We start from the raw sequence: 20204 nt of genomic DNA, 5'->3' as shown, positions 1-20204 counted from the left end.
GCTTCAAGAAGAGTCATTCAACATACACTGCTGTCTTTTGTATCACTGAGGTCGCATGGTCCAAGCGGACTCTCTTTCGTTCTGATCCTCTTACATCTATCCACTGCTTTGTACCCCTTCAGAGCTGGGTGTCTCAGGCTCTGCACACTCTTGATTTACACCCTACCAGACATACCCTCTCCAATTTGCTCTATTATATCCTCACCTGTCTTTGCTATGCAAATTACACTATTCTTCTCCTTTGTCCCCTTTGACACCCAGGTGGGCATTTCTGGGTACCTATTCAACATCTCTCTATTCAACATATCAGGCCATCATCTCAAGGTTAACCTAAATGAGACAGGGCTTCTTTTCCTCTGGAGTGTGGCCTGTCCATTCCGAGAACTGTCCATTGCGGTAGACAACACAACGGTGTCCCTTTTGTAGTGTGCAAAGAACCTTCGCATTATTCTGGTCAACTGTTGTTCTATGCAAACATCAAGGCAGTGACTCGGTTCTGCAGGTCCATTCTTTACAACATTTGAGAGTATGACTTTACACCACACAAAAAGGGGTGTAGGTACCCATCCAGGCAATTACCATCTCACTTCTGGACTACAGCAACTCAGTGTTGGTAGGGCTCCCTGCAACGTCTCCAGGATGAATTAGAATATATACTCTTTGTTCTGTGGTCTCCTGGTCATGCTCCCACTATGTGAAGGGAGTTCCCACTCAGCCCAGTCAAAGCTTTTGTCTGTCCTGGCATCCCAATTGTGGAAGCGGCTCTCCTTTAAAGCTAGGGCACATTTTCTTAAAATGCAGTGGATAAGCATGCCCATTCACACTGTAATATGCCAATTTCCCAATTTCAAAGTGTATTTCATGAGTCATTTGGTAAATGTGTACGTAGCCGGTGTTAGGTCACAAACACATAAATGCTTCCTTTAATGATGTCACAATCAAACCAATCAAAGAAGAATCAATTACACTCCTATCTAAACAAATTGCAGAAAGAATGCTTGTCCAGTTGGGTCTATTACTTTTCTGAATCGGTAGACAGTTAACCACAGTTAACTGATTATACACTGATGAGCCAAAACATTATGACCACTCACAGGTGAAGTGATTACATTGACTAACTCCTAAAAAGGGCACATCAAGGTCTGGGTATATTAGATGGTAAGTGAACAATCAGTTCTAATAGTCAATCTGTTGGATGCAGGAGAAATGGTCAGGAGTAAAGACTTGGTCAACTTTGACAAGGGCCAAATTGTTATGGCTTAGACGACTGGGTCAAACCATCTCTGAAACGAAAAGGCTTGTGAGGTGCTCCTGGTCAGCAGTGGTGAGTACATACCGATAGTGGTCTGAGGACGAACAAACCACAAACTGACAGAAGGGTGTTGGGTGCATTGGCATTGGCAATGGTATTCCTTGAAGGCAATGGCCTCTTTCAACAGGATAATGAACCCTGCCACACTTCACACATTTTTCAGTAATGGTTTGAGGAACATGAAGAAGAGTACAAGGTGTTGCCCTGGCCTCCAGATTCCCAAGATCTCAATCTGATTGGGCATCTGTAGGATGTGCTGGACCAACAAGTCTTATTCACCGCGGCTCCACTTTGGCAACTTACAGGACATAAGGATCTGCTGTAAATGTCTTAGTGCCAGATACCACAGCACACCTTCAGGGGTCTTGAAGAGTCCTTGCTTTGGCAAATCAGCACTGTTTTGGCCGCATGCAGAGGACCAACAGCATATTAGACAGGCAGTTATTATATTTTGGCTCATCAGTACATGTATTAGGGGTATGAGATCTCGCCAAAATCTTTAGTACCCACCAATCTGGCCAATCAAAATAGGAGAATGGAGAAGAGACAGTGGAGGAGGAAGAGAGAGGGAATGTATGTTCAATATGGTGGCATGAGAAAAAAACAGAGCGCAACAATAAAATGTGATGCTTGTTCATCTACCTTCCCACGGAGGGTCCAAACAAACTAGCCGATTCAAGAACCTTCCACTTGCTGTGGATCTGGACCTCGAGCAGATGACAGTCCAGCAAAGGAGTCAGTTTATTCAGATGCTGCATAGAAATTTAACAGACAACCATTTCAGCTACACAGATAGGGTCAATCATCGAATACCAACAAGGGATGCAGAGCAAATCAAACAGTGCCACCGCCTCATCTCCCCTCAGGCTTACCAGGAGTTTAAGAAATATGTCCTGGTGGTGTAATCAATTCTTAAGAGCCACAGCCAATGTGCATTACCTTACAGTGATGGTTAAGAAAGATAGCAGTGTAACATTTTCCTGTTACTACAGTGGATTGAACAGTGTCACGTGCACGGATGCCTATCCATTTCCCCAGGTTGAAGACTCGTTGGATGTTCTAGGGATCGTAAAACTGTTCTCCACCCTTGACTTTACTTCTGTGTTTTTCTGTGTGGATCCCTGTCTCCAGGCCAAGACTGCAGCCCTATTTGTCTTATTAGAGTGGACCAGAATGCACTTTTGATTGTCAAATGCCCCAGGGACCTTCCATAGGTTAATGGAGTCAGTGCAGGGTAATCACCAGTTTGAGTCACTGTTGATATACCTTGATGATATTTTGTTTTTCACCAACAATTATGAGTCACCTGTAGAAAGGCTTGACACAGTGGCTCGGGGCTGGCGGTCTGAAACTTAAACCAAACAAATGCCATGTACAAGAAGTACATTTCTTGGGACATATCATTTCAGCAGGGGGTGTCCAAGTTGATGAAGGAAAGACTGCCCATTCATGAAAACACTGGCCCATCCCAAAATGCCCTTGTGATGTCCACAAGGCTTTGGGGATTATGAACTATTATGCATGACCCCAACTTTTCTCGGATGTTGGAAAAACCCCAAAAGAACGAAGATGCACTACCATTCTGGTGGGACACGGCTTGTCAGCATGCATTTTATGTACTTAAGGGTGAACTTACCACAGTGCCTATTTTGGTATAAGAACCATTTGTCTTGACCACAAGACCACTGTTTTAAGTCAACATCCAGGTGGAGTGGAGAGTGTGGCACATACAAGTCGCCGACTCCGTGGATCCGAACTAAATGACAAAAACTAAAGTGACTTCAAATGACTTACTTATATGTAGTACATAATGCAGCAAAGTGGAAAAAGGGACAGAAGTGAGTTGCAACTTGAGGGAAGTGAAGGGACAGCAACCAGCCTTCTGCCCGAAGACTGAGAAGCCTAATGTAAAGTAATTACAGCCCACAAAATTGAACTACAGAAAAGGGCACTGGAAACAATCACTGTAGAATCTGTAGAACTCAAAACAATGCAGACAATGCAGTGTAATAGTGGTAGGGTAAACGGACAGTGATGATGTGAAGCAACAATAACAATTAACCAGCATAAAGATAGCTCAGCTAAAGCAACTTATGAAAAATACATTATCATTAAAGATAATTCAATGTTTGGTTAAAGAAACGGAACTGAAACATTATTTATTATTTGCACTCATAAATGTATTGTGCTTGATTTCGGTTTAGCAAATAGAAGGTTGAATATGCCAGATGTTTGGAATTTCTTGTGGAATATTCCCTGTGTTGAATTATGCTGAAATGCTTACTGAAAGTTATTTGCCTCAGAAATACTTGTACCCTAACACACTCTGCTGTACAAACAGGAGTTTGAGTCACTTTTGAGTCAAATTAATTTGGGTTCTATTCCCTATTATCTTACAAACTACTAACTGTGAAAGGGGAAGATGGAACAAACAAACAAATCAAACATTGCAAGAGTAGCCACAAATGAACACCGTCTCAAGGAAACACCTCATGTTTTTTATCTGTTCATTATAATTAAGAACCTCAAAACATATATTTGCAACACATACTCCGTTCACAGAACAACGCAAACTGGCTCTAACCAGAATAGAAAGAATAGTGGGACTGTGCACAACTGAGCAAGAGGACCAATTCGAAACCTCCAATTGTCTAGTTTGAGAAACAGATGCCGGTCCTCAACTTGCAGCTTCATTAAATAGTACCCGCAAAACACCAGTCTCAACATCAACAGTGAAGAAGCGACACTGGGATGTTGGCCTTCTAGACAGAGTTGCAAAGAAAAATACATTATCTCAGACAGGCCAATGAAAAGAAAAGACTGGCAAAACAACAAAGCCACTGGACAGAGATTTTTTTTTATAGGCAGACAAATCCAAGTTTGAGGGGTTTGGATAACAAAGAAGACCATTTGTGAGATGCAGACCAAATGAAAAGATGCTGAAGGAGTGCTTTACACCATCTGTTAAGCATGGTGGAGGCAATGTGATGGTCTGGGGTGCTTTGGTTGTGGTAAAGCGGGAGATTTGTACAGGGAAAAAGGGATCTTGATGAAGGAAGTCTTTCACTCCATTTTGCAACAACATGCCATACCCTGTGGACGGCGCTTGATTGGAGCCAATTTCCTTCTACAACAGGACGATGACCCTTAGCAAAGCACCAAACTCTGCAAGAACTATTTAGGGAAGAAGCAGCCAGCTGGTATTCTGTGTATAATGGAGTGGCCAGCACAGTCATCGGATCTCTACCCTATTCAGCTATTGTGGAAGCAGCTTGACCGTGGAGCAGCTTGACCGTATGGTTAGAAGTGCCAATTAAGTCAGTCCAACTTGTGGGAGGGGCTTCTGGAAGCATGGGGTGAAATCTCTTCAGATTACCTCAACAAATTGACAACTGTTTGCCAAAGGTCTGCAAGGCTGTAATTGCTGCAAATGGAGGATTCATTATTTCTAACCTTGTCAATTACTTTATTTCTTATTAGTTTTGCTTTATTTCCTATTAAAACAAATGTAATGTATATTTTTATGGAAAACAAGGACATTTGTCAGTGATCCCAAACCTTTAAACAGTAGTATATATGTGAGGTTGGAAACTACTTTTTCTTGTTTGTGTTTAATGCTGTTAGTGGTTATTGTTAGTTTTTTTTCTTTGTTTGGGGGCTGCAGCTAGTCTATGATTGCACCTGACATAAAAGATCCTTGCCTGGCACTGCAAATAGTGAAATGAACACATTTCTAAGGTGACCATCATATTATAGAGCATTTACACTCTGGAATCCAGTTTACACCTATGACAAAATTCACATACACCAGTCAAAAGTTTCAGAACACCAAGTTTTCCTGTTTTTATTGAAATGGAAAAGAGGGTTGCCTGGGCCATGAAGCATCGCCAGTGGACTGCTGAAGACTGGAAGAAGGTCTCATGGACCAATTAATATATATTTTTTTATCTTTGGCTCATCACGCAGTGTTTTTGCATGCCATGGTATAGGCGAAAGTATGGTTTACTCAGTGTGTGGCATCAACATTCCAACATGGAGGAAAAAGCATGATTGTCTGGGGCACTTTTGCTGGATCCAGAGTTGGCGACTTGAACAAAGGGAGTGGCATCCTGTGCCAAAACGGATACAACAGCATTTTTCAATGCTATGCAATACCCTCTGGTACAAGCCTAATTGGTCAGGGGTTCATCCTAGAGCAAGATAATGACCCAAAACCTTTGTCAGAACTATCTCAATAGAAAAGAGCAAGACGGTAGGCTTCAAATCAGAAAATGGCCAGCAAAGTCTCCAGACTTAAACCCCATCGAGCTGGTCTTGGATGAGCTGGGCAGAAGGTTGAAAGCAAAGCAACCTACAAGTGTAACACATTTGTGGGAACTTCTCCCAAAAATGTCTGAAGAATTTTATTTCCATTGTAGTGCCATGAGGGTGGCTGCAAAGGCTACTTTGAATAGAAAATGTAAATTACATTTTGTTAAACCAAACGATTCCATCATTTATTTATTTATTTGTTCAATGCTTTTTCTATGCTTTTTCCTCTTCCACTCCTCCATGACAACATCACGGAGCTGGTGGATGTTAGATACCTTGCGCTCCTCCACCTTCCATTTTAGGATGCCCCACAGATGATCAATAGGGTTTAGGTCTGGAGACATGCTTGGCCAGTCCATCACCTTTACCCTCAGCTTCTTTAGCAAGGCAGTGGTCGTCTTGGAGGTGTGTCGGGGGTCATTATCATGTTGGAATACTGCCCTGCGGCCCAGTCGCCAAAGAGAGGGGATCATGCTCTGCTTCAGTATGTCACAGTACATGTTGTCATTCATTCCTGTGGTCTGCTTGTCTTCAGCAAACTGTTTGTGGGCTTTCTTGTGCATCATCTTTAGAAGAGGCTTCCCTCTGGGACGACAGCCATACAGACCAATTTGATGCAGTGTGTGGCATACGGTCTGAGCACTGACAGGCTGACCCCCCACCCCTTCAACCTCTGCAGCAATGCTGGCAGCACTCATACGTCTATTTCCCAAAGACAACCTCTGGATTTGACGCTGAGCACGTGCACTCAACTTCTTTGGTCGACCATGGCGAGGCCTGTTCTGAGTGGAACCTGTCCTGTTAAACCGCTGTATGGTCTTGGCCACCATGCTGCAGCGCAATTTTAGGGTCCTGGCAATCTTCTTATAGCCTATGCCATCTTTATGTAGAGCAAAACAATTTTTTTCCAGATCCTCAGAGAGTTCTTTACCTGAGGTGCAATGTTGAATGTCCAGTGACCAGTATGAGGGAGTGTGAGAGCGATGACACCAAATTTAACACACCTGCTCCCCATTCACACTTGGGTCCTTGTAACACTAAGGTCACATGATACCAAGGAGGTAAAATGGCTAATTGGGCCCAATTTGGACATGTACTCACTTTTGTTGCCAGCGGTTTAGACATAAAAGGCTGTGTGTTGAGTTATTTTGAAGGGACAGCAAATTTACACTGTTATACAAGCTGTACACTCACTACTTTACATTGTAGCAAAGTGTCATTTCTTTAGTGTTGTCACATGAAAAGATATACTCAAATATTTACAAAAACGTGAGGGGCATACTCACTTTTGTGAGATGCTGTATATGAGGCTGTAAAGTAGAACGTTCCACATTATCTTACCTAAAAACTGAAGTTATCAAATATGCTCTCAAGACTGGCTATTCCTAGAGATACTGTAGGCTTACTCAGTGTTAGGAAAACGTTTGACTATTGTGCTTCCCACGCATTGCAAAGTAACCTTAAGCTAGGTATTCTGATGTTCACAATTCTAATGTTTTATAAATTAAAAATGTCCTTTCTTAAGATTTGTGTATTTTGTCTTTATATTTGTATTTTATATTTGTATGTTGCTGTAATGAATAGTACAGCAGTTCAGCCAGGAAAGTTTGATGGCAATTCCATCGATCAGACCTCTTTAATAAGGAAGTACAGAGACGAAAGTCTCTTGGCACAAGTTAACAGTTTATTAATTATTTGCAAATAAGAGAGACGTGTCAAACGCTTACCAACATAATCGTCCGAGGAGTCTCTGACTCCATACATGCACAATCCGTATTTATAACAGTGAAAAGGGGTGTGGTAAGTTGTTTCCCATCTGTCTTGTGTCACAAGACTTGCCCATCTTTCTTGTGTTATCCTTCCTGCCATAATGTTTACTGTAGTGTTTACCTAAAGGGGCCAACTGATCTTACTTCGCCCCAAGGACCACATTCCCAAGGAACAGAGAACTGACACCCTTTTTTGTCTAGGCAGGAGGACATAATAATCCTCTGATATTATACAGACATGTGTGTCACAATCAAAGTAAAGATTTACATACCAGCCAATGGAAAGACAGACATTTCTCAAATCCACCTTAATTCAAAGTTTCCATAACAAAAGCCAAGAGGTAACGGGTCAGCGGTGCATCAGCTGACGTTGAGATCACTCCTATTACAATATTAGATTACTATTTTTTCATCAGGTTACTCAATTCTGTCATACTGATGGTATTATCATGCAGGTGCCAATCCACCCACCACCACTGCCTTCACCTGTTTGGTCCTGTATTTCCTTTTTTGGGGGCTATCGATACTGTGTACCTTGTTCATTGCCTAAGGGGATTACTATTTGTAATATTGCGGTGTGATGTTCTTGGTAGTATCATATACGCGATCTTGTGATGGCAGTGATTTACCTAAGAGGAGTAACACATAATGCCAAAACATTGTATATACATTGCTGTGAATAGTTCTCCAATAAATGTTTAAACTAATACGTGGCATTTTCTGTCTGAACAGGGCTGCAAAAGAGACCTAGTTTTCAGCTGGATTTCTCTGTATAAATAAAGGTAAAAATGAAGTAAAAATATAATTTGCAATTGTATATGTGGTGATGTGAATTACAAAGCCAAAAAAAGGTATTAAACCTGGAACTCAGCAGGTCATGTTGATGATGGAACATAAAACTAATGAAAAGAGGAGAGGGAGATGGAAGAAAGGTGCTCTCTTTTCTAAGGCATATATCCCCCAGGTGACATCTAATTCTCCATGAAGGCAAATTACAACCCATTCTCCTGTTTTACAGGCAATGCTCTTGTGGAGTGAGGCTCCAGGAGACAAGGAACGAATGGAGTATGCACTCCACTTGGAGGCAGATTGCATCTTTCTCAGCCCATCATCAGATTAGTCGACCCATCCTGAGATGGTGTTATGATGTTACTGCAATGTTCTGTTTCATCACCAGTTTTACTTTCTGTCAAGCAGCATCTAAGACAAACAGCAGTGCTTAACTCCTAATAAAGACATAAAGTCAGGTTGAGCTTCGCAATCACAGGCTTTTCAAATATGAAAAGTATCTTTGAGCCAATACTAATGAAAGTGATACATTATTTTTGGGCATTTCTGTATTGTGGATTTAATCAGTGATTGTACAGTTGTTGTTGTTTTGACTCTTTGCTGGTAAAAAAAAACAACAACAACTAAGCATGACATGATGACAATGTTCTCCTTTATCTTTGCAGTAAATATAAAGCTGTTTCTCATCCTACAGTGATGTCAAACTACAAATGACATATAGTATTTTCCTGTTGTGTTAGTCGTCTTTCAGAAGACATGGTGTACCATGACTGTGTGATTCAAGGGGGAAATCTTCAATATTTCCAATTACATTCTGGGACAGCTAACATATTCTTGATCATAAATGAAGTATGGATGCTGTAATCCTATTCCCTTCTGTGCAGTGTGGCTGTCACTGTGCACGCACTCTTCATCCATTTCCATCTCTCTGTGTACAACCTGGACAAACTCAGTTACCTATTTTCAGGTCTCAGATCATTTATTATGTCTCCAGAATGCAGGTGCTCATAATACACAATACATCCCTAGTTGAACTTTCCTTTTCATGGTTCTTGTAGTTAAGTTGTAGGTATGTCGAGAGGATTCTCTTCTCCCTTATTGTTTTGGTTTCATGTGCTGATTGCTTTTTGGCTATAAGGAGTAATCCTTCCCATCACAAAAGTGGATTATAGGACAGCCAAATCATATAGATTTTCTGAATATCTTAGTAACTAGATATTTAGTTTCGCACAAAAAAAGAAAATATATACAGCTCTTGAAAAAATTAAGAGGCCACTGCAACTTTTTCTTTCCTTTCCAAATAAGGTCGAAAAGGAAGGTTTTGAGTGAGGAACAGAATGTTTAAAATGCAAATTGAACATGTCAGTTCCTCAATCAAAACATTCCTTTTCAACTTTTTTGGAGAGGAAAGAAAAAGGTGTAGTGGCCTCTTAATTTTTTCCGGGGCTGTATATTGTAACGCCTCTGTGGGTTTGGAGAATTTAGAATTAGCTATATCTAGCATAACATATTGATCAAAATGACTCCCAAGTTGTACAGCGGTCAAAGGCACTTTTTCATAACACTAAGCTGGCCAACTTAGTTAGTTTAAGCTGGATTGTTGCTAGCTAAGGAATGGCTTGGAAGCTCCATAGGTGTTGCATGTTGGCATCACCTGGAAAGAGTTAGCCATCTTTAACAGAGATTTCCCAGTATCATAGTGCCATAACTTCTGCGCTCGGCACAATGCCTGCAAGAGTACCTTTTGTCAGCAATTACCATCATATGTCTATTTGGATAAGTCTTTTGCTGTCCAGGTGTCTTTGGAGCAATTTTTACCCATTCTTTGCAAAACTGCTCAATCTCCATCAAGTAGGATGGAGACTTTTGTTGAACAGCAATTTTCAACTCTTCACATTTTCTATATTGGATTGAGGTCTGGACTTTCACTGGGCCACTGTAGGACATTAATTGTTATTTTGCCAATTCAGTGTTGTTTTGGTGGTTTGTTTTGGGTCATTGTCCTGCTCAGTTCTCCTTCCGATTTCAGTGGGTTTTCTTCCAATATTTCTCTGTATTGTCCTTCAGGCCCTGACGAAGAGAAGCATCCCCATAGCATGATGTTGCCACCACTATGATTCACAGTTGGGAGGGTGTTCTTAAGCTTATGTCTGGTGTTAGGCCAAACATAGCGCTTAGTGTGGAGGCCGCTATTTTAATCTCATCAGTCTATAGAAACTTCTTCCACCTAGTCTCAGTCTCCCATATGCCTTTTGGCAAACTCTAGCTAAGGTTCGATGTTAGTTGTTTTCCTTTTGCCACTCTTCCATAATGGCTAATTTTGTGAATCACCCATGGTATTGTTGCAGCATGCACAGTGTCTCCCAGCCCAGCTGTGGAAAACTTCAAAAGACAATTTGTTGCACCACGGATTATGTGTATCATAGAAAAGGGGGTGAATAGTTCTGCAATCAATTATTTTATATTTGTAAATAACTTAGGATTATACAATTGAACATTATGAAATAAGAGACAGGAGGAAAAGTTGATATAAATGGGGCAATAAAAAAATTGACAAAAATATAATAAAATTATAATAATGTTTAAAGATTAGATACAGGATAAAGTTATCCCACTGACGTTTATGGAATCTAAAATGCATTGGGATTTGGGGGAATGCGGATGAGGTGTAGTATCTTCAAAGTATTTTTGTTTTAACCACCATTTTCTTGAAGTATATGCTTTGTTGTTAGTTTGTTCAAGAGCAGGAGCCAATCCACATACAGTGTGCTTCCTATTCAAGACAATTTACCTTTAATGCACATAAAAGGAACACTGTAAAAAGAACACTATTTAAGGCATGTTTGCAGATTTTATAGTGTAACTGCTGTTTCTATCTTAACACAATATTTTTTCCTATTCCAGTGTTTAGACATAGAAATGTGTTGGAATGTTTGCAAATATTGTTATAGCGCAACACATGTAGTATTCTGTTTGTTTCAAATAAGCTGCTGCTTGATGGGTCTCTTCTATCTCTTCCAGACTGGAGTCCCCCACACGGTCCCTATATATGGAAGCCCCTAAAGGAATACAAATCCTAGCAGAGGCAGGCGACATTCAGGCCACATGTAGAAGTGATCTACGCCTGGAGTCCAAAGATGGAGAGGTAGGAAACTCATTCTCTGAATTTTTATCATCGCAAATGTACTGCTAATTGGCAATCACCTAATGTGAATTTGGTAGCTGCGAATGTAATTGTGATTTAGTTACTTCAAAGTAACATACTTTTACATGTGGTGTTTACATGATTTTGTCCACATTTACCTCCTGATGTATTGACAGATACAGTGGCATCGCAAAGTATTCAGACCCCATCCAGGTTCCACACATTTTGTTGTGTTATAGACTTAATTCAAAATGTATTATATATCATATATTTGCCATTAATCTATACATAATACCGCATGATGAAAAAGCAAAAACACACATGTTTTTTTAGAAATGTGTGGCAATACGTTGAAAACTAAAAACTGAAATATCTCATGTACAACCCTGTTTGCAGAAAAAGGTTGGGATTGTGCGTAAAATGCAAATAAAAAAGAATGACAACACATACAAAGACAACATTTCAAATGTTGAAACTGAGAAATGTTTTAGTTTTTTGGAATAATTCGATGCCAGCAACACGTTTAAAAAAAATTGTGATTTCAATGGGTGTTAGGTCTGGACTGCAGGCAGGCCAGTTTAGCACCCAGACTCTTTTGCCATGGAGCCATGCTGTTTTAATACCGACAGAATGTGGTTTGGCATTGTCTTGCTGAAATAAGCAAAGCCCTGAAAAAGACATTGTCTGGATGGCATTTAGAATGGCAGGATATGTTGCTCCAAAACCTGTATGTATTGTTCAGCATTAATTCATAAATGTGCAAGTCACCCATGCCCTGGGCACTAATGTTCCTGAGCCCATACAGGGATTTCCACTAGAGAATCGTGTCTGTTTTTAATGCAGTGCCAACTGAGGGCCCGAAAATCACGGCCATCTGGATTCTCTGAATCTTTTAATGATATTGTGTACCATAGATGATGAGATCCCCTTACTCTTTGCAATTCTACGTTGTAAACGTAATTCTTAAATTGTTGCACTATTTGCCTGCACAGTCTTTCACAGAGTGGTGAACACCTTCACATCTGCACTTCTGACAGACCTATCCTCTCTGGAATTATCTTATAATACCCAATTACGTTTTTGCCCTGTGGCCAATTTACTTAATTAGTTCTGTGATATTACATCAGGTTTAGTTTTTTAGCATTGCACAACATTTCTAGACTTTTATTGTCTCTGTCCAAACCTTTTGAAACGTGTTGATGGTATCAAATTCAAAGTGGGCATACATTTTTCAAGAAACAATTAAATGTTTCAGTTTCAACATTTAATATGTTGTCTCTGTACTATATTCTGTTGAATATAGGGTTTAAATTATTTGCACATCATTGCATTTTTTTATTTACGTTTTACCCAGCGTACCAACTTTTTTGGATACAAGGTTCTACATAAGTATTCAAACCATTTGCCATGACACTTTAAACTGAGCTCAGATGCATCCTGCGTCCTTTGATGATCCTTCAGATGTCTCTAGAACCATCAAAACTCATCCCAGCGCAGGACGTCTGGCCAAACTAAGTAACCAGGCAAGAAGGGCTTTGGTCAGGGAGGTGACCAAGAACCCAATCATCAGTCTAACAGAGGTTCAGAATTTCTTTGCAGAGACTGGAGAACCTGCCAGAAGGACAACCATCTGTGCAGCAATCCATCAGTCAGGCCTTTACGCTCGAGTGGCTAGACAGAATCCATTCCTGAGTAAAAACATTTGACATGCCGCCTGAAGGACTCAGAGAGCATGAGGAAAAGGGTCTCTGGTCTGGTCTGAGACAAAAATCACACTACTAGGCATGAATGCCAAGAGCTACATCTGGCAAAAACAAGGTACTGCTCAGTGGCATTTCTGGCCAAACTGGCGCCTTATGTGAGAAAATGTCACCCCCTGCCAAAAGAAAAATGCCAGCTTCAGGGAAAATAATAGGGGTGGGTACTGGCAAGTACCTTGCGATACGATATACACTCACCTAAAGGATTATTAGGAACACCTGTTCAATTTCTCATTAATGCAATTATCTAATCAACCAATCACATGGCAGTTGCTTCAATGCATTTAGGGGTGTGGTCCTGGTCAAGACAATCTCCTGAACTCCAAACTGAATGTCAGAATGGGAAAGAAAGGTGATTTAAGCAATTTTGAGCGTGGCATGGTTGTTGGTGCCAGACGGGCCGTTCTGAGTATTTCACAATCTGCTCAGTTACTGGGATTTTCACGCACAACCATTTCTAGGGTTTACAAAGAATGGTGTGAAAAGGGAAAAACATCCAGTGAGCGGCAGTCCTGTGAGATGAAAATGCCTTGTTGATGCTAGAGGTCAGAGGAGAATGGGCCGACTGATTCATGCTGATAGAAGAGCAACTTTGACTGAAATAACCACTTGTTACAACCGAGGTATGCAGCAAAGCATTTGTGAAGCCACAACACGCACAACCTTGAGGCGGATGGGCTACAACAGCAGAAGACTCCACCGGGTACCACTCATCTCCACAACAAATAGCAAAAAGAGGCTACAATTTGCACGAGCTCACCAAAATTGGACAGTTGAAGACTGGAAGAATGTTGCCTGGTCTGATGAGTCTCGATTTCTGTTGAGACATTCAGATGGTAGAGTCCGAATTTGGCATAAACAGAATGAGAACATGGATCCATCATGCCTTGTTACCACTGTGCAGGCTGGTGGTGGTGGTGTAATGGTGTGGGGGATGTTTTCTTGGCACACTTTAGGCCCCTTAGTGCCAATTGGGCATTGTTTAAATGCCACGGCCTACCTGAGCATTGTTTCTGACCATGTCCATCCCTTTATGACCACCATGTACCCATCCTCTGATGGCTACTTCCAGCAGGATAATGCATCATGTCACAAAGCTCGAATCATTTCAAATTGGTTTCTTGAACATGACAATGAGTTCACTGTACTGACATTGCCCCCACAGTCACCAGATCTCAACCCAATAGAGCATCTTTGGGATGTGGTGGAACGGAAGCTTTGTGCCCTGGATTTGCATCCCACAAATCTCTATCAACTGCAAGATGCTATCCTATCAATATGGGCCAACATTTCTAAAGAATGCTTTTAGCACCTTGTTGAATAAATGCAACGTAGAATTAAGGCAGTTCTGAAGGCGAAGGGGGGTCAAACACAGTATTAGTATGGTGTTCCTAATAATCCTTTAGGTGAGTGTATATCACGATACACATATTATGATTCAATACATCACGATTCATCATGATAATGTCACCACCTAGGGTTACACTAGACTAGGGAACTGAATCTGGTTCTATTCTGGATTTTGCCACACACACAGACCAATAATTCACTTGGAACAATTTATTAATAAATATATAAAAAGTTACTCAAAAAATGGTGAACAACGTCTATATCCACAATATTTAAAACATTCTTAAAACGGACATCCGGGATTCCAGGGTCAAAGAGGCACTGTCTCTTTAAGGGTGGGCACAAACTAGCAGAGTACAAAGCCGGGCTCGCTTAATGAAGTCGCAGTCTTCGGTCGCCAGGCCCTCTTGACGGGGGAGAGAAGAGAGGAAGAGAGAGCACCCCAGATCGGCCTTTTACAAGACTTGATTTGACAGAGCGCATAAAACAGGTACTCGCCTGATGTCCAACAAATCGCAATTTGTGTGATCTCCAGCGATCCACTGGCTGTACCCCGCAGGCAGTGGGTTTTCTCTGGTTTGGGCTGGCCCGTTCCCTCTGTCGTTCGTTCTCCCCTCTGCCATCGCTGGGATTTCAAATATCCTTTTATTCGCTGCTTGGTCAATCATTGCAGCAGTCTCATTAGCTGCGTTAGTTGAAGGCAGATGTGGATCAAGCGGAGTGGGCGTAGCAAACCAAGAGCTGTCAAAACTGCAACAAAAACAAAGTCCATGCCACCAAAACAAAACACATGCGTACGAACCCAAAACAACTCATATGACCAACTCATACACACAATACGATGCCGCCAAACTAAAACAAATTACACATTAAAACACTGCAAATTATTATAACAACAAACACTAACTCATAAATACTAAACAAAAGTTGAGTAATTAATTAATGGAAAATGAATCAAAGTGTAGTCTTAGTTGCCTTCCGTGACATGATAACACAATTGAATCATGATACTTACTGAAGTGCTAAAGAAAACCTCAAATAATATTAGGCTATATACTTGCAAGGACAAGCTTTAGCTAATCCCCATGGGTAACCCATAATAAACAAAGAACCACTCAATTTGAAATGACTTAGAACTTCTATATGCAACCCTTTACACCCCAATCGAATTCTAGAATGCTGCTGTTGATTACTGAAAATTCTCAAAATAAATCATATTTTCATATTTCAAATAAACAAACAGCAAAAAAACCTAAACGAAATTACAATTACAAGTGAACTTTGTTTTAAAGAGAACATACTCTTCTTTAATTTGACAACACATTAATCTTACTTGGAATAATATAATTTGTTTTCTCCCATTAACAATCAATAGAAAGAACGAACATCTAAGTTTGCATAAAACTGACAAGATTGAGCCAGCAGTCACATAAGGTCCGTACAGCTAATATGATCGTAATAAAATGAGCACAAATCTCAAAACATAACAGTTTTTATAAATGATAAAGGAAACTATCTGTCGTACATCTTTTGGCAGATGCATCATCGCGATCAAGTGACATGACAACGTCGTCAGCGAAGCACAACATTACGGCTTCTTGGCTAGCTCGAAAACATTTGCGGGTCGAAAAGGAAAGTTTTGAGTGAGGAACAGAAGCGTTCAATTTGCAGTGGTCTCTTAATTTTAACCCTTCTTTTCCTCACTCAGAACCTTCCTTTTTGACTTTTTTGGAAAGGAAAGAGGTTCAGTGGTCTCTTAATGTTTTCCGGAGATTTATACTCATTCTGCATGTGCATTCATTAATATATCTAACTCCACTGGGAGAAGTACGGGGTATTTTTCTTTTGTTGCCTTGATGAATCATGTTATCTGTGTTCCATTGATGAGGGCTTTTTATCTCCTCATCAATGGTGTAGTTTTGGGGGGTGCAGTTGCACTAGGGCCCGCAGTGGGTGGAGGGCCCATGTTTGGTGACAAGTTGGCCCATGCTCTGCCTCCGTCATTAGTTATTTTTTGTACTTTTATCATGTGTTTCAGTGGAACGATTGCATTGCGACATTAGCTGTGCTGTTAATGTATGGCAGGATCGTCAGAACGTTGTACATATATTTCTATGGGGGGTGGTGTGCACCCAATCGGTGCTCCTCCCTACAGTTTACGACCTACACGACCGCCTAGTCTACCTATGCCAGGAAACGCCCCTGGTACCGCTCATTACCAGTAAATACAATCCATATGGTGAAGTCTGGTGGTGGGAACATCATGCTATGGTGATGCTTCTCAGCAGCTTCTCAGGGAGACTGGTCAAGATTGAGGGAAGGATGAACATAAAAACCAAACCAGAGCCTATAGGACCTCAGACTTTGACAAAGATTCAACTTTCAGCACGACAACAACTTCGAACCCCATTAAACATCTGTGGGGAAATCTTTAGATTGCAGTTTGCTGATGCTCTCCATCCAATCTGACTGATCTTGAGAGAATTCTTGAGAGAAACTGCGAAAATCCAGGAATGCAATCCAAGTAGAGACATACCCAAGAAGGTTTAATGCTGTGATCTCTGCCAAAGGTGCTTCTTCATATTGTTGAATGAAGTGTCTGAGTTTTTTTATTGTAACAATGTTAATGAGACCGGACTTCAATAACAGAACTAAAACAGAACTTGAGAACAGAAACTGAAATCCCAACATGAAACAAAACAATGTTACAAAGGAATTAAATGCAAATAATGTCCAACAAGGCACATGAGGGGGAAAGGAACTTAAATAGGGATGGTGATCAGGAACACAGTTGAGTACAACAAAAAACACGTCTACACTCCAAATGAGGGAGAGAAGGCATTATGTTTATTTTTTATAAATTGGCACAAATTTCTCAAAACTTGTTTTCACTTTGTTATTATTATTTTACATTATTATAAGTAGATTGATGGCAAAAAATAAATTTCATAAATTATAAATAACACAACAAATTTTGGAGAAAGTGAAGGGTTCTGACTACTTTCAGAAGACACTGGCCCTCATTCATGCTCTGAAAAGATCTCAGTTTCAAGCGTGGGGAGAGACTTACCATAATCTCCAAGTGTGATTTGAGGAACTGTCGCACCCCTATGAAATTAGCATAGATTTCATCGCAAATTGATTAATCGGGTAAAGCCATGGACGCGACAACGTGCTGCACCTGTCTTTATTTACATATGACACAACCTTTATGTGGGTATGGCAATTATCACCCTATGAATTGACCCCTTTCACCATAAATTGTAGCCTGAAATCGATAATTAACCATTTGTCATTTTCCATGACAAAACCAGCGAAATTATGGAATACTCTTACGAGTCTCTTGCACTTCGAAAAAGTCCTTCAGAAGTGCAAACTCTGCCATCATAAAGGTAACTGCTCAACCTAGAACCACTGGTTTATTTATCCTCTCACTAGTCAATTTAAGACCTGTTAGCTAATGAAGATGCTATTCACAGAACTTATAATGACCATTTATGATTTTCAAGTATGTCGATACTATAGGCCTGAGTGACTTAGGAAAAGCAAGGTGAAGCAAGTTTTTGTCTTGTGCATTACATACACAAAGACAATTCAAACCTTACAAACGCATGAACAACAGAAGAGGTAGTAAATGCAGAATAGAGTGAAATAAATAATATATTAATACGGTAGTGATAGAATATTTAATATTTTGGTACATTTCTATGGGTTATATTTCTCGTCATCTTATTTTATGTTAGCTATTATTATTATAATTATGATGGTTGTTGTTACTGAGGCTGTTATGTTGTTGTTCATGATAACATTGGTTTACATGGTTTTCAACCAGACGTGAGTTGTATCATAAGAATACAACATAGATAAAATTGATGAATACCAGCTCTGTTGTTGAAATGGTCGTACGATCATTTTATGATCATATTTGATCGGACGCACATTTCAGTTAGTTTAGTTATGTCAGATTAGCTATTTACAGATATCATGAAGGAAGTCAGAAGAGTAGTAAGGCTGCATTAATAGTTAAAATAAGCATTCTCTACATCTATATTTCTCTGTAGATATTATGATGTGAGATGGATGTTGATGAGCGTGACCCTTGGGTTATTCATCCAAATAGGCGAAGTAACAGAGTCATACACCAAGGCCATTCTCAACTGTACGGCTTTGCTATCTTGATATATAACTGCTGTCACACTCCATTAGTGTCCTTCCATCCGTCCATTTGTCAGCTGCCTGACTTGTGACACACTTCACAGACCCCTCGTGCGCTCTAGGAGTACCTTAGCACTTCCAACTGCAGTTAGTGGTGAAGTTTGCCTATTCAAGACTGGCCTGTCCCTGGTCTCTCACTGCAAATATTTCTTCAATAGCAAATGTGTGTAAGTCAGCTTGAGATTCCCTGCTGAAAAGTGTTTCAAGTCCTTTGATGGGAATTCTTTACCTAGGTGCCTGTTCATTTCTCCTTTTTACTTTCATATTTGGAGAAGAATCTCTTCTAAGGGATATGCATGACCTTAAAAGTCCCATGGGGGGAAGATGGGGTTAGAAGGATGGGATTTAGACTGATGATCTGGGTGAGTGGAATGGTTGAGTTCGGCTAGAGAAGAAATACCAGTTGAAATGTCAGAGTAACGTTAAAATGTACTGCTGGAATTAATTGGTAGCTGAAACACTGGATATGGATTTGTCAGTCTCAAATCATGAAGCAGAAAACAATTTTCCAGCATTCAGGGATTTTTTTGGGTGTGTGGCCTTGTAGACTGACTTTGTCCGTCGATAGCCACTTGTCTTAAGCCCAGAAAAGCATGGCAGTGTTTCATAAAATTCCATACTATCAACAGATCATTGACCACACTTGAAGTGTATTGACACATGAAGTGTATGGTCCACTGTGCATAGAGGCTATAATTGTAGATTTTTTTTAAAAACTAATACATGGGTAGAGTCACACTAACAGTTCTCTCTTCATTCCAACCTTTTCTCTCTTACTGTCTCTCTCGCTTCAATATTTCTCTACCCACCCACAGTATACATAAATAAATAACACTGTTCTCATTAAATCCTTTGTCTCTCTGTGGTCAGATCACTCTGGATGCACAGAAAATCAAACTACTGCATCTACCGGAGGGCAAGGCTTCTCCCTCGGGGACCACCACCAGACAGACTGTCTATGAAGTGTGCATCTGTCCCAATGGCAAACTCTTCCTCTCACAGACCGGGACTGGCTCTACCTGCCAGATCAGCAACAATGTCTGCCTCTAGAATACACACATGAAAACACACATACATGCACAAACAGCAACACATAGAAAAACACATTTACACGTACACAGAAACACACACCCACTCAACCAAGGCAAAAAAGCAGTACATTAAATGTATTATTTTAAAAGTTTTTCCTATAACCGGTAAATACAGTGATACTTCAATACCGTATTAAAGTATTAAATTGCATTTATACATATTGTATAACCCTGTTTCCAAAAAAGTTGGGAAGCTGCATAAAATGCAATTAAAAATAGAAGGCAATGATGTGCAAATCATTTATCCCTGTATTTAATTGACAATAATTCAAAGACAAAATATCAAATGTTTAAACTAAGAAGTGTTATTATGTTATTACATGCCCATTTAGAATTTGATGCCAGCAACATATTTCAAAAATGTTGGGACAGGGGCATGTTTAACACTGTGTTGCATCACCTTTTCTTTTAACAATACTCTGAAAGCATTTGGGAACTGAGGAGACCAATTGCTGTAGTTTT

The 20204-nt window shown here is 40.3% G+C and overlaps 1 protein-coding gene across 1 annotated transcript in view; it reads left to right on the top strand.

Moving 5' to 3' along the window:
• sgcd (sarcoglycan, delta (dystrophin-associated glycoprotein)) overlaps window positions 1–19979 on the top strand; it is a 110393-nt gene extending 90414 nt beyond the window's left edge. Inside the window, exons 7-8 of the mRNA XM_010870966.4 lie at window positions 11203–11326; window positions 19522–19979. Coding sequence (XP_010869268.1) covers window positions 11203–11326; window positions 19522–19701 — 304 coding nt within the window. The 3' untranslated portion in view covers window positions 19702–19979. The remainder of the gene's footprint in view (window positions 1–11202; window positions 11327–19521) is intronic.
• The last annotated feature ends 225 nt before the right edge of the window (window positions 19980–20204 follow it).

Source organism: Esox lucius, chromosome 7 (genome assembly GCF_011004845.1).
Source record: "Esox lucius isolate fEsoLuc1 chromosome 7, fEsoLuc1.pri, whole genome shotgun sequence".
NCBI classification, from domain to species: Eukaryota; Metazoa; Chordata; class Actinopteri; order Esociformes; family Esocidae; genus Esox; species Esox lucius.
The sequence above is the reverse complement of the archived record's forward strand: the minus strand, read 5'-3'. Positions and strand labels throughout refer to the sequence as shown.